The sequence below is a fragment of the Salvelinus alpinus genome, chromosome 18, assembly GCF_045679555.1.
Source record: "Salvelinus alpinus chromosome 18, SLU_Salpinus.1, whole genome shotgun sequence".
Lineage (NCBI taxonomy): Eukaryota > Metazoa > Chordata > Actinopteri > Salmoniformes > Salmonidae > Salvelinus > Salvelinus alpinus.
The window spans coordinates 40,338,529-40,351,489 of record NC_092103.1 but is presented as its reverse complement, the minus strand read 5'-3'; the positions used below and the strand labels follow the sequence as shown (position 1 = coordinate 40,351,489).

The 12,961-nt window shown below is 42.4% G+C and overlaps 1 protein-coding gene and 1 long non-coding RNA gene across 5 annotated transcripts in view; one reads left to right on the top strand and one right to left on the bottom strand.

Moving 5' to 3' along the window:
- The window catches only part of LOC139544583 (uncharacterized), a 27,116-nt gene extending 19,429 nt beyond the window's left edge, over window positions 1-7,687 (bottom strand). Inside the window, exons 1-2 of one of the 2 annotated variants that reach the window (XR_011668891.1) lie at window positions 7,555-7,687; window positions 7,142-7,324 (exon numbers count right to left, since the gene is read on the bottom strand). This is a non-coding gene — a long non-coding RNA (uncharacterized lncRNA). Of the gene's footprint in view, window positions 1-7,141 lie in introns of both variants that reach the window. The other variant, XR_011668890.1, reaches the window with a different exon arrangement.
- The window catches only part of lmnb1 (lamin B1), a 23,498-nt gene extending 10,537 nt beyond the window's left edge, over window positions 1-12,961 (top strand). For all 3 annotated transcript variants that reach the window (XM_071351876.1, XM_071351874.1, XM_071351875.1), the window contains exons 3-12: window positions 2,433-2,589; window positions 3,427-3,552; window positions 6,947-7,117; window positions 7,603-7,728; window positions 8,083-8,303; window positions 8,750-8,978; window positions 9,750-9,854; window positions 10,143-10,262; window positions 10,704-10,808; window positions 11,069-12,961. In XM_071351876.1, the coding sequence (XP_071207977.1) occupies window positions 2,433-2,589; window positions 3,427-3,552; window positions 6,947-7,117; window positions 7,603-7,728; window positions 8,083-8,303; window positions 8,750-8,978; window positions 9,750-9,854; window positions 10,143-10,262; window positions 10,704-10,808; window positions 11,069-11,110 (1,402 nt within the window). In that variant the 3' untranslated portion in view covers window positions 11,111-12,961. The remainder of the gene's footprint in view (window positions 1-2,432; window positions 2,590-3,426; window positions 3,553-6,946; window positions 7,118-7,602; window positions 7,729-8,082; window positions 8,304-8,749; window positions 8,979-9,749; window positions 9,855-10,142; window positions 10,263-10,703; window positions 10,809-11,068) is intronic.

The window sequence follows — 12,961 nt, the reverse complement described above, 5'->3', positions numbered from 1 at the left end:
TCTACCTAGAGAATTCTTCTGTAACATGAAAGCCACACACAGGATCAGCACCCCCCTGACTGTTTTTCTCACAGCCCTTTGTCGGATAAGACATTTCCCCCCTGCATTCAGCTGTGTGAAATACCAGACATTCCCCCTGTATTCCACACAGTGTGCTCTACCTACGCATACCTCATGCCCCCAAGTCGAGTGGGAGAATATAATTGGCACTAGTCTACCCCCAAAAACGGGTCACCTAATAGCCAATCTTTTGCTTGATACTTTTTGAAAAACCCCTACTTCAACAAAGCGAAGTCAGTGAGGTTGAAGAATATTTTAGATTTGATGAAAGTACTCCCTTTTTGTAGTTGTGCTACAGTTGCGCAGCTAGTTTAATTTGAAGGGAAAAAGGGTATGTTTACCACCTACACATGCATTTCTAACTTAACCATTAAGGTTCTACTGTTCTCAGAACATAACATGCAGATAGGCATGAATGGATGAACAAGATGAAACGGATACTTAATTTAACCAGAAATGTCTGTGTAACACGGATGTCATGGTTTGCCAGTCAGGCAAGAGGCCACACTGGTTGAATCCAGACACGAAACACCCCCGTTCGGCAGGAATGCTTCCCTCCCACTGACGGATACACACCTTGCCTCCCCCCCTTTTTTTCTTTCTTTTTTTTCAAAATCTTAATTTCAAACACACCTGGCATCCGCAAAGCTTTACACCTATGTCATGTGATGTTTGTAAAATCCTCAGTGGCTACTGGTGAAATAACTCCACACCCCTTTTCCCTTGAACTCTCTACTGTTCCAGAAGCACCATTACATTGACCTCTAGACACATATTTACTGCATGTTTGAATCATCCTATGATCCTAGTCAGTACGGCAAAATATTTTCCTGTTATTTTACACATATTCCGTCCTGAGAGTAAATCACTTTTCTTCCGGTTTTTATATATAATTTTTTATTTGGCCTTTATTTAACTAGCAAGTCAGTTAAGAACAAATTCTTATTTACAAACCCGGATGACGCTTGGCCAATTGTGCGCCGCCCTATGGGACTCCCAATCATGGCCAGTTGTGATACAACCTGGATTCGAACCAGGGTGTCTGTAGTGACGGCTCTAGCACTGCGATGCAGTGCCTTAGACCACTGCCCCACTCGGGAGCCCCACTCGGGTAAACCGGTATTTCCCGCCAAAATCCGGAACTGTCTTTCAAAAGCATTATTAAAGTACACTACATAAACTATGTGGACAAACCTTCAAATGTGTGGATTTGGCTATTTCAGCCACACTCGTTGCTGTCAGGTGTGTAAAATTGAACGCACAGCCATGCAATCTCCATAGACATTGGCAGTAGAATGGCCCGTACTGAAGTGCTCAGTGACTTTCAAAGTGTCACCGTCATAGGATGTCACCTTTCCAACGAGTCAGTCAAACACTGAGCATTGATGATTCATCAGGCAGTGGAGAAGCCAGATTTTGACACCACGTATCATTTAACAGTTCCATTTCACTGTTCATATAAATAATTTACCTGTTTCTGTTATTTATCCCAGGAAAAGGGAGTGGTTTTGGGCAGTAAATCTCGGTAACCGGGTTCCTGCCTTTCAACCCCAGTCAGTACACAGCGTTAACTCCGCAGTATTGTATATGGAGGGCACGCCCCAGAGAAGGACTGCTATGTTCGTCTCATCTGGAGCCTTCATACAGAGCGGTCTAGATATGAGCCTCAACAAATAGCCAGTAGAATAACCTCATCCTGTTTCCCCATCTGCTACTCAGAGCAGTCAGTTGTGTGCACAGGAACTCTCAGATTGAATGTGGAGTTTGATATTAATCTCAAACCAAATATGGTTTGTCCGTTGCGCTTGAATTATGGCATGAGAAGTAGCAGATTTCCTTTCAGTGAAATCACAGGATAGTTCATGCAATACGTTATGAGATGCTGTTTACGTTTGACTGTTTGTTTATATGTAGCCTGGGTAAACACGACTAAAATCTACGCTCATTATTACCATTGTCGGTTTAAATGGTTAGTTCACCCAAATGTCCAATTTACTGTGACTTTATGGTTTACCAGTAAGCAATCCTTAGATCCACTGGACTTTTGCAACCCTACTGTTTATGCTATTTCAATTGAAGACAACAGGCTTCGTCTCTTGGTATTTGAATACCAAGAGAAATGGTGATCTGATGATATCACGACCCTTGCCATCCTAACTAACCACCTCTACAAGGCAATGCTATGGTATGCAACGTTGCCTGTCGTTGCTGATATGTTTCACGTGTGTTTACTCAAAGGCACTTTATGACTACACAAAACAATGGGGACTTCAGTCATTGAAATCCCCTCTTGGCGTTTTAATACACACACACACACTACCGCCATGGCTGGGCCGTACTCAATGCTGCTGTTCCTCCACTTCTGCCTGCAGCTTTGCCAAGAAGGAGTCTGATGCGGCTGGTGCCCAGTCCCGACTCAGGGACATGGAGACCCAGATGAACTCAAAGGAAGCGGTGTTGGCCACCACACTGTCAGAGAAGAGGGCCCTGGAAGCCAGCCTGGCTGACCTGCAGGGAACTGTCCAGGAGGTAAACAATCAAATGATAACGATACTTTTAATTTGTAACAGGCTTTCCTCAGTGATGGCAGTAGGGCTCAGGCAAAGTTAGACAACGTAAACAGTAACTTAACTTTCCTATCATCAAGATTGTGATTTGTCATGGCAGCTGTTGGCCTGCCTATTGATGACTAGCTGCACTGAAATTGCCATGCTTAAATTCAATCATCTTTATACAATTTGTTTTCAAAATAATGACATTGAATAGTTCAATTGCTGCCTGAGTGAAACTTACTGTTGACGAAGCCAACTATCGTGTGTGTGTATACATACACACATATATGTGTGTGTGTGTATATAAACAGAACTTGTTGTAATAAAAGCACCTGGAAGATGATTTGAAACGGATCTCACAGCTGCTGAGCACATTTAGATAGACATTCGGATGGAGATTTTGCATCACTAACCAGAAGGGGGCAATATAACTCCATCTTAATTACATTGTTAAAAGAGGCTATAGGAGGATGGGCTCAGTGTAATGGCTGGAATGGAATTATGGAACGGAGTCAAACACATCAAACATATAGAAACCAAGTTTTATTCCAGCCATGAGCCCATCCTTTTATAGGTCTTGCACACATGTACCCAGTCTTGTTCTTTCCTAAGCCTTATTCAGTATATCGGATTTCAACTTTGCGGATTTGGAGATCTTCTTTGCCATCTGCAACATTTTGAACATCGCACCTTATTGATAGTCTTTAATATTGACGATTTAACTCCATTGTCTTTTCATAGTCCACAACAACTTCAAAACATCCAGTAGATTAGAACTCATTCACGTATTAACCATCTTGTTCTTCTCCTACAGTTGGATGCTGGCTTGATCTCTGCCAAGAAGCAGCTGGGAGAGGAGACTCTGCTTCGCATCGACCTGGAGAACCGTTACCAGAGCCTGTCTGAGGAGCTGGAGTTCCGCAAGAACATGTTCGAGGAGGTCAGAGAATTGTCCAACACCTCCATCAGTTATAGCTATATACATGTTCACATTCGTATGCCTGTTTTTATGTACACCATTTAGTTATAGCACAGCTGTCTTTTAGTAGGAATGTTTGGTGCAGCAAATGCAAATCTCACAGTATACACAACAGCAGGTTGATGACGTGGACAGTTTTCACTATAAAGACTGCTTAACCAGGGTAACTAAGGGGAAAGGTGACACACTACCGTTCAAAAGTTTGGTGTCACATAGAAATGTTTATTTTTTTATTGTCCATTTTTAAAATAACATGAAATTAATCAGAAAAACAGCATAGACACTTAATGTTGTAAATGACTATTATAGCTGGAAACGGCTGATTTTTAATGGGATATCTACATAGGCGTACAGAGACTCATTATCAGCAACCATCACTCCTGTGTTCCAATGGCACGTTGTGTTAGCTAATCCAAGTTTATCATTTTAAAAGGCTAATTGATCATTAGGAAACCCTTTTGCAATTATGTTAGCACAGCTGAAAACTGTTCTGATTAAAGAAGCAATAAAACTGTCCTTCTTTAGACTAGTTGAGTATCTGGAACATCAGCATTTGTGGGTTCGATTACAGGCTCAAAATGGCCAGAAACAAAGAACTTTCTTCCGTAACTCTTCAGTCAATTTTTGTTCTGAGAAATGAAGGCTATTGCATGCGAGAAATTGCCAAGAAACTAAAGATCTGGTACAACGCTGTGTACTACTCCCTTCACAGAACAGCGCAAACTGGCTCTAACCAGAATAGAAAGTGGGAGGTCTGTTTGAGAAACAGACGCCTCACAAGTCCTCAACTGGCAGCTTCATTAAATAGTACCCGCAAAACACCAGTCTCAACGTCAACAGTGAAGAGGCGACTCCGGAGTGCTGGCCTTCTAGGCAGAATTGCAAAGAAAAAGCCATATCTGACTGGCCAATCAAAATACAAGATTAAGATGGGCAAAAGAATTGACGCTGGATAGAGCACGATTGGAATTTGCCTTTTAAAATTATAAACTTGGATAAGATAACACAACGTATCATTGGAATACAGGAGTGATGGTTGCTGATATTGAGTCTCTGTACGCCTATGTAGATATTCCATAAAAAAACTGCCGTTTCCAGCTATAATAGTCATTTACAACATTAAGTGTCTATGGACAGATGAAGTTTTAGGCGTTCGGATCACAAAGAACATTCGTGAGATGCAGAAAAAATGAAAAGATGCTGGAGGAGTGCTTGACCCCATCTGTCAAACATGGTTGAGGCAATGTGATGGTATGAGGGTGCTTTGGTGGTAGTAAAGTGGGAGATTTTTACAGGATAAAAGGGATCTTGAAGAAGGAAGGCGATCACTCAATTTTTCAACGCCATGCCATACCCTGTGGACGGCACTTAATTGGAGCCAATTTCCTCCTACAACAGGACAATGACCAAAAGCACAGCTCCAAACTATGCAAGAACTATTTAGGGAAGAAGCAGTCAGCTTGTATTCTGTCTATATTGGAGTGGCCAGCACAGTCACCGGATCTCAACCTTACTGAGCTGTTGTGGGAGCAGCTTGACCGTATGGTACGTAAGAATTGCCCATCAAGCAAATCCAATTTGTGGGAGGTGAAATCTCTTCAGATTACCTCAACAAATTGAAAACTAGAATGCCAAAGGTCTGCAAGGCTGTAATTGCTGCAAATGGAGGATTCTTTGACGAAAGCAAAGTTTGAAAAATAATTATTTCAATTAAAAATTCAATTAAAAAGACCCCCAAACTTTTGAACGGTAGTGTTTCTTATGTGAACCAGGTATAGAAGTATAGTATACAGGGCTTGACAACACTTGTCCTAGACAAGTAAAAATATATATATTTGAGTTGTCCAAATGTGATTTGTTTTACTTGTCCAATGTCAAACAATTACTCTGATCAGACTTGGCTCTGTGTCCTCTGGACGCAACAATTGAGTGTGCGATGTTGAGTACGGCACAATGTTATGGTAAAACAAGCCACCCCACACATGTGGTCAGTCTCAACATGCCTGTAGCGTTATATTGCTAAGCACACCCTTCAGAGTGCCATATGGTCATACACCTTTCCCACTACCTTGAACCAGAGCCATGTATTTAGTTGGGCTAACTTTTAGAATATGGTTCTAATTATATACATTGTGACATATCTTTTTGTATTTTTATATTCCCCATGTAATGTTAATGGGGAGCTAACATGGCTGCCATAGAATGTTGTAGTGTCATTTAACTGCATCATAATGCAGAAACCTCAATGTCCCTACTCTCTAAATACATGGCTCTGCCGTGAACCATCTTTTGTTTTTGTCTTTGTCCAACACTGACTGAACTTTTGAGGAGGCACCAAGTTGTAGGGTTTACTTAAGCAATAAGTATACCACAAATGTACCACAAACCCCAAAGGTTTGATTTATAAACTGGTTACCAATGTAATTAGAGCAGTAAAAATACATGTATTGTCATACAAGTGGTATATGGTCTGATATACCACTGCTTTCAGAGTTCGAACCACCCAGTTTATACTATGACAGTATTAATTAACAGATCACCAGTCCTTTCTTGGAGAAAGTTGGTCTTAAAAGAAGGCTTGAATTGAGTTATTTACAATAACTTTAAGACTAAAATGAGAATAATGGTAATACATTATTACTCTGAAGGTATGAATTGATTGGCGGTTTCCCCCAGAATATCAAGATGAACACAAGCTCTTTATAGAATCAACATTTTAACACTAATCAAAAAAACTTTACAAACATAATGGTCGTGAATAGTTAGATAAGTGAAGACCTGGAGATCCTGAACATGGCTGTGTTTGTTGGCTCATTCCTTGGGCTGCTCCTTTATTTTATTTAACTAGGCAAGTCAGTTAAGAACAAATTCTTTCTTACAATGACGGCCTACCCCCGGCCAAACCCTCCCCTAACCCGGACGACGCTGGGCCAATTGTGCGCCGCCCTATTGAACTCCCGATCACGGCCGGTTGTGATACAGCCCGGGATCGAACTCGGGTCTGTAGTGACGCCTCTAGCACTGATGGTGCCTTAGAGCGCTGTGCCACTCAGGTTCCCTTTGGATTGTTCCTGGTTGCTTCCTCTGAGATGCTGAGATGTAAAAAGTGTTGTTCTCCTTTTCATGAAGGTGAGTTTGTTAGGTAGCGTTCAGGCTACACTAGCTCTTTTTAATGTCTTCGTCTGAGACTGTTTTTAGTGTATGGGCTCTTCCGTCCCAATTCCCATACTGAATAGGTACTACTTCCTTTAAAAAGGGTCTTTCCTTAACTTCTGAGGAATGGAGGAACCCACAGCAGGGCAGACACGTCGCTACAATGACCCCTAAACCCTCTTCCCCCCTGTCTGTGTTGTAGGAGATCAAGGAGACACGGAGGAGACACGAGACGAGTCTGGTGGAGGTGGACTCTGGCCGGGCTGTGGAGTACGAGTTCAAACTGGCCCAGGCCCTGACTGAGATGAGGGGGCAGCACGACGAGCAGGTCAAACTTTACAAGGACGAGATGGAGAACACTTACGTGGCCAAGGTGAGACAGAAAACACACACCTACCTGTTAACTTGTGGCCAGGGTGCGAGGCAGAAACACAACATCCAAGATCCTTGATGCAGACTGGAGGTCCCATTTATTGTTTGGTCATATACCAAGGCTTTTAGGAGATTCTGTTCCTGACTTGCTGTGGAATTGACCATAAAGTAAACCTCATTCCAGTGGGTCTCGCCATGCTGGGGTGACCTATTGGGAACATTGCATGTAAATCTGTCAAACTTACTAGTTGTTGGATACCAATAAAGTCACGTCATCAAGCGTAGCGTTACACAGCAAATCTAAAAAGACCCATTTCTGGTGTTGCACTTCCTCTCTGGCTGGTCAGGAAGCCCTCTCTGTGACGTTCACTTCCTCTTTGTGAGGCGTTGCACTATCCATCCTTCCGTATGTGTAAAATTAACATTGTTTGTACCCACATAACGCATTTTAACTCTGCTCTGTCCTCCTGTGTACCCCGGGGGCAGCTGGAGAACGTACGCCTGTCGTCGGAGATGAACAGCTCGTCGGCCAGCATGGCTCGTGAGGAGCTCCGGGAGTCGTGCCTGCGTGTGGAGAGCCTAGCCGCCCAGATGGCCAGCATGCAGAAAGAGGTGAGACCTCATCAATCAAATGTAATGGAAAGGTTTTTGTTTTTTTACATGATTTGAGATGATAGTTGTACCATTATTACTATCTACTGACAATGGTTACGATGCTATCCAGTTACTTTTTAAAGAGGTTGATGGTTTGGATTACACATTTAGACTAGAGCCTGATACTTAAACTATCCAGAATGCATAAAGGGGTAAGAGATGATATGGAGGATAAAGGAGTAATGTTACACAGGAATAATACAGGAAGAACAATGTTGAGGTGAAATTAGGTACTACCTGAACACATAATGTGTCTAACTTGCATGTGTCCTACTGAACACAACCCTAACCTGTAAAATATCTCTCCTCTAGACCCGTGGATGGCAGGACCGGATCCACGAGCTGGAGTCAGCCCTGGCCCAGGAGAGGGACACCAGCCGCAGGATGCTGGGGGAGAAGGAGCGGGAGATCGCGGAGATCCGGGCCAAGATGCAGCTACAGCTGGACGAGTACGAGCAGCTGCTGGATGTCAAATTGGCCTTGGACATGGAGATCAATGCCTACAGGAAGCTACTGGAGGGAGAGGAGGAGAGGTGAGGGTGAAGCGAGACGCATACAGAGATCAACGCCTACAGGAAACTACTGGAGGGAGGAGAGGAGAGTGACTCATGCAACAGTCACACTTATGCACACACAAAGTTCTGCATGAATGCGGATGTAAAAGTTGACTTTAGGGTGAGCACACATACAGAGGGGTAGGGGGGAGACCAACATATAATTCAGATACAATCAGTGTCATCTTCTCTTTGGAGTGGAGCGCTTCAACGTTTGGCTCCTCTCTCCTGTTCTGGGTCAGGTCCCAGGCTGATGTGGTGTTGAGTTTAAAAGTGGTGTAGGTAGTGTTCCAACTGGCCAGACATGTACACATCGATGTAGATTCTTCATGCAGGAGAAATGTTAACTTCCTAGCTTGTCGTCTAGCTGTTACCGAGAATATAATGGTGTAAATTTGATGAATCTCTCTCTCTCCCTTCACTAGACTGAAGCTGTCCCCCAGCCCGTCGTCCCGTGTCACCGTCTCCCGTGCCCAGTCCAGCTCTCGCAGCGTGCGTACCGCCCGGGGAAAGAGAAAGCGTGTGGATGTGGAAGAGCAGGAGGCCAGCAGCTCCGTCTCCATCGCCCACTCCGCCTCGACCACCGGCCCAGTGTGCATTGATGAGCTCGACACTGACGGGAAGTTCATCCGCCTGCACAACACCGCCAATGAGGTGAGGGTGGGACGCGCACTGTGCTATCTAATGTTCTTGCATACATTTGAATGTGTTTGCATTTGTTCTCAGACATTAGTGTGCGCTCAGACACATGTTGCTTTTGTTTGACAGCAGAACTTCACCGGTAATGTAACCTTTTAACTGGGCGAGTCAGTTAAGAACAAATTGTTATTTAATAATGAAAGCTGTGTTCCAGATCGTCTATAAACCATTTGTGCGTCCGATTGCAGCATCCTATCGATGCTGTCACTGACATTTGAAACGCGTATCCAGGTGTGAGATGGTGCATGACTGCTTTGCAGATTGTCTGTAATGCTGTCTGGAACACAGCCATAGTGTTGAGCATGTGTGGTGCAGACATGACAAGGTGCGCAACTGCATTTGAGCCTAGCAACTCCCACTCGCTGCGGTGACCACATTTCTGGTGATCCCTCCTCCCTCCCAAAATCTAATGTCACAACCTTAAAATGAAGAGAACCAGTATACATCTTCAATTTTATTTTGAAATATCTTTTTCTAAAACATTTAATTTTGTCCCATACAATCTGTATTATTAATTTTGTTCCACTGCAATTCCCCCAACCCTGACTGTGAATACTACAGCTTAAACCACAGCCTGTGGTATTATCACTTAAACTATACACCCAGAGTTAATCAAACTCGTGGCCAGGGCTCCCTTGAAAAAGAGATTCATGTCAGTGGTACCGTAAAAAAGGGTACAAATAGTTATTATAGTGAACTCCTGTTTACTTCGGTCCTCTTCCCCAGAACCAAGCCATGGTGGGCTATGAGCTGACCAGGACCATCGGAGAAGTCTCTGCCACCTACAAGTTTACTCCCAAATATGTCCTGAAGGCAGGCCAGAAAGTCACGGTAAGACTGCATTTTCTGCTAGTTAATACACAGGAAAGCAGATATTAATTATGTTGCTTCACTGTGGTATAACACTGTAGAGCAGAGTTAGATTTATCTATGGTGAGGAGGAACATCAAGCAGATATTTGATAATGGCTGTATGGGCAGATTTCCTGGACATGGATTAAACTTAGCCCTGGACTAAAGAGCACTTTCTATGGAGAATATCCATTTTAGAATTGTAGCCTGTTTAGTTACTTTACATCACATTCCCATAACCTTGTAACCTGTTTTCTCTCTGTCCCAGGTGTGGGTGTCCAATGCGGGTGTGGCCTCCAACCCCCCCACAGACTTGGTGTGGAAGAGCCAGGCGTCCTGGGGCACAGGGGAGGATGTCCAGGTGCTGCTGCTCAACCCTCAGGGAGAGGTACAGAACCTTTAATCCACCTTAAGTAGCATTTATACAAGTCTTATAAAGGACTTATGGAGGCCTGAGTTATTGTTAAGTTGTCTATTTAAAGTGGGCCCCATATGATATTTCTGTCTTTGGCCCTGTCTATAAACAACCCCTAGTCTGCTGTAAATGTTTTTTTACCAGCAGGTGGCGCCCTGTTCCATCTTTTACTGCTTGCTGTCAGAGCAGTATTCTAATCAGCTTTCCTTAGTCCCCTGGATCAGATGTTTTGCGTTGTAACGCACCTACTTTACTTAGGGCGGTGTTCCATAGGGCACACTGTAGATTGTATTTTATTTTAATTTACGGAATCGAATATTTCTTGCTGGACAAGTTCCTGTAGTCCCTCGTTTCAGTCAATTTTCTTCCGTTCAGTGCCTAATGAACACAACCTTGGTTTCTTCCTGTTTCCAGGAGGTGGCCAGGAGGAGCACCTCGTACAAGACGGCCATGGAGGATGATGATGATGAGGATGACGAGGGAGTGGAGGTCATTGAGGAAGATCTCTTCCACCAGCAGGTAAATGGACTTTATGGATATCCATAGCTATTTTCAGCAATTAAATATTTATTTGGATTAGAATTGAGTAATTATGGACTTAAAGAAAATAACTGCGAGAAAAAGCCCACGCAACACTGTCTTGCAAAAATCACCATGTTTAATAGAGTAGTTTTAGACTGACCGAGAATATACTGTGGTATTGGCATCCAACTTTTTTCAAAATATTTTGTTGATATTGTGTAGATGGACTGAAATGTGATTGTTTTGTGGCTTTCCAGGGAGACCCACGTGCCGCCAAGAGGGGTTGCTCCATAATGTAATCTTACCAGTACACCCCCACCCCTTCACACCCCCCTCTCTCAACCAGTCTCAGCTGCCAACCGAACTACCACACAACTATTTTGTATCTTTTTAGTGTATTATAAGAACCGTGTGAATTTCTATTCTGCTCTTTTTAGTTTGAAATTCCTCATATCTCAAGATTGTAAAACTGTTTTTTTCCCCTACATTATTTTTTATGTGTAATCTTAAAATGAACCATCACTACTTGCATTTTTTCTGAACCAAATAATGTTTTCTAGTCCCAGTAGTTTCTTTTGTAGAATATTACTTTGGACAGCTCTGTGCAGGAGAGGCAGCTTGCAGAATGAATCTGTACCTCGAGGTGCTGTGACTTTGTTTTGTTTTTACATCTGATTTTCGATAAATATAACATTTTAACGGCCTCTTTTATAGAAGGTAATTTTATTCGTGGTTTTTTTTCTCTCGCTCAGATACTAGTTAGACAGCCAGGTTGTTGCATACTTCGGAATGTAGTTAATGTTTATGTGAAACTCGAAAGAATAAAGCTTTCCAATTTGAAAGAAGCACGCAGCTTTTCTAAATGGTCCTCCATTCGTGTACTTATGGATGACCACTTTTGGTATTGCAGGTATTGGCAAAGTTTGTCTGAACGTTACACACTACACCACAAGGTGTCAGTGTTCCATTAGCTAGGTTTCCATCCAATAGGTGAGATTTCAAGTGAATATTCTGAAGTCAGCATAGAATTTTTTTTGGGCAATTTTCCCACCAGACGTGTTTCCATCAAACTGACTTGCTGCGGTTAAAAGGCTGTGCGTGACGATGTAGTGGTTTCCTGTATCGAAGAAAAAACAACATGCGTTTCCATAGCATTCAACTCTAAAAATGGTTTTATTTCCTTGGTAGTAGGCTACATCACGTAACTCCCAAGTTTACTGCGACGTGATGGTTTTTATACAAATATTTGCGCATAAAAGCATTTCAATCGCAATTATCATAAAATTTCACTGACAAAATATCTCACCTTGCCTAGCTTATTTTGTTGTCGACATTGGGACGTTTTACTGACACATTTGCTGTTTCCTTAAGGCCTGTCATAACTTTTTATGCATCTGGTCATTCATCTGCATGGAATGGTTGGATGGAAACCTGGTTACTGAGAAGAATGTCCTGTCTCTGCTATGTTCTTCATATATTTGACTCGATATTCTACAGCCAAGACAATGCTGTATACTACCAGTTGACTCTGTGGGAGAAAAAAAAATATTTTTATTTAATTGTATCACATCAGCTTTGATGCAGAAATGGCTAACTCGAACCTGCTGTCTTGGTCAGACTTTCTTCCAGAGCCCCTTTTTAAAAATAAACCACTAATTTCTGGATCCATGTCTGGTACAGGTTTAATGTCCATATAATGGCTTGGCATTAGCTTAATGTGTCAAGGGTTAGTATTATCTGTATTAACAAACTCAGCCAGCAGCCAAGTAGTAGTTAAAGATGGCTGTTTTGGCATTATTCCTCAAACCAATGGTTCTGTGATCATGATTGTACTCTGATAAGTCTTCAATTGACATTTGTTAATTTTGAATTTAGCATGACACTGTATACTCATGTTAACTTATGAATCTGAATGCAAAAATGCTTTGTTTTTATGCTGTACTAGACATACCTTTTCAGAAACTGAAATTTCCTTGCCAATATTTCTTAAGTCTTTTGGGCGTCGGTCATATGCATACATTTTAAAATTTTAGCGGACCGATTTTTATTTGCTCCCTCAGATTTGTTGTCATATGCATGCGTTGTTTGACTTTCTGTAACCTTCACATTTAATGAAAAAATAAACTATTGATTTTGTTGTATTTCCGTTA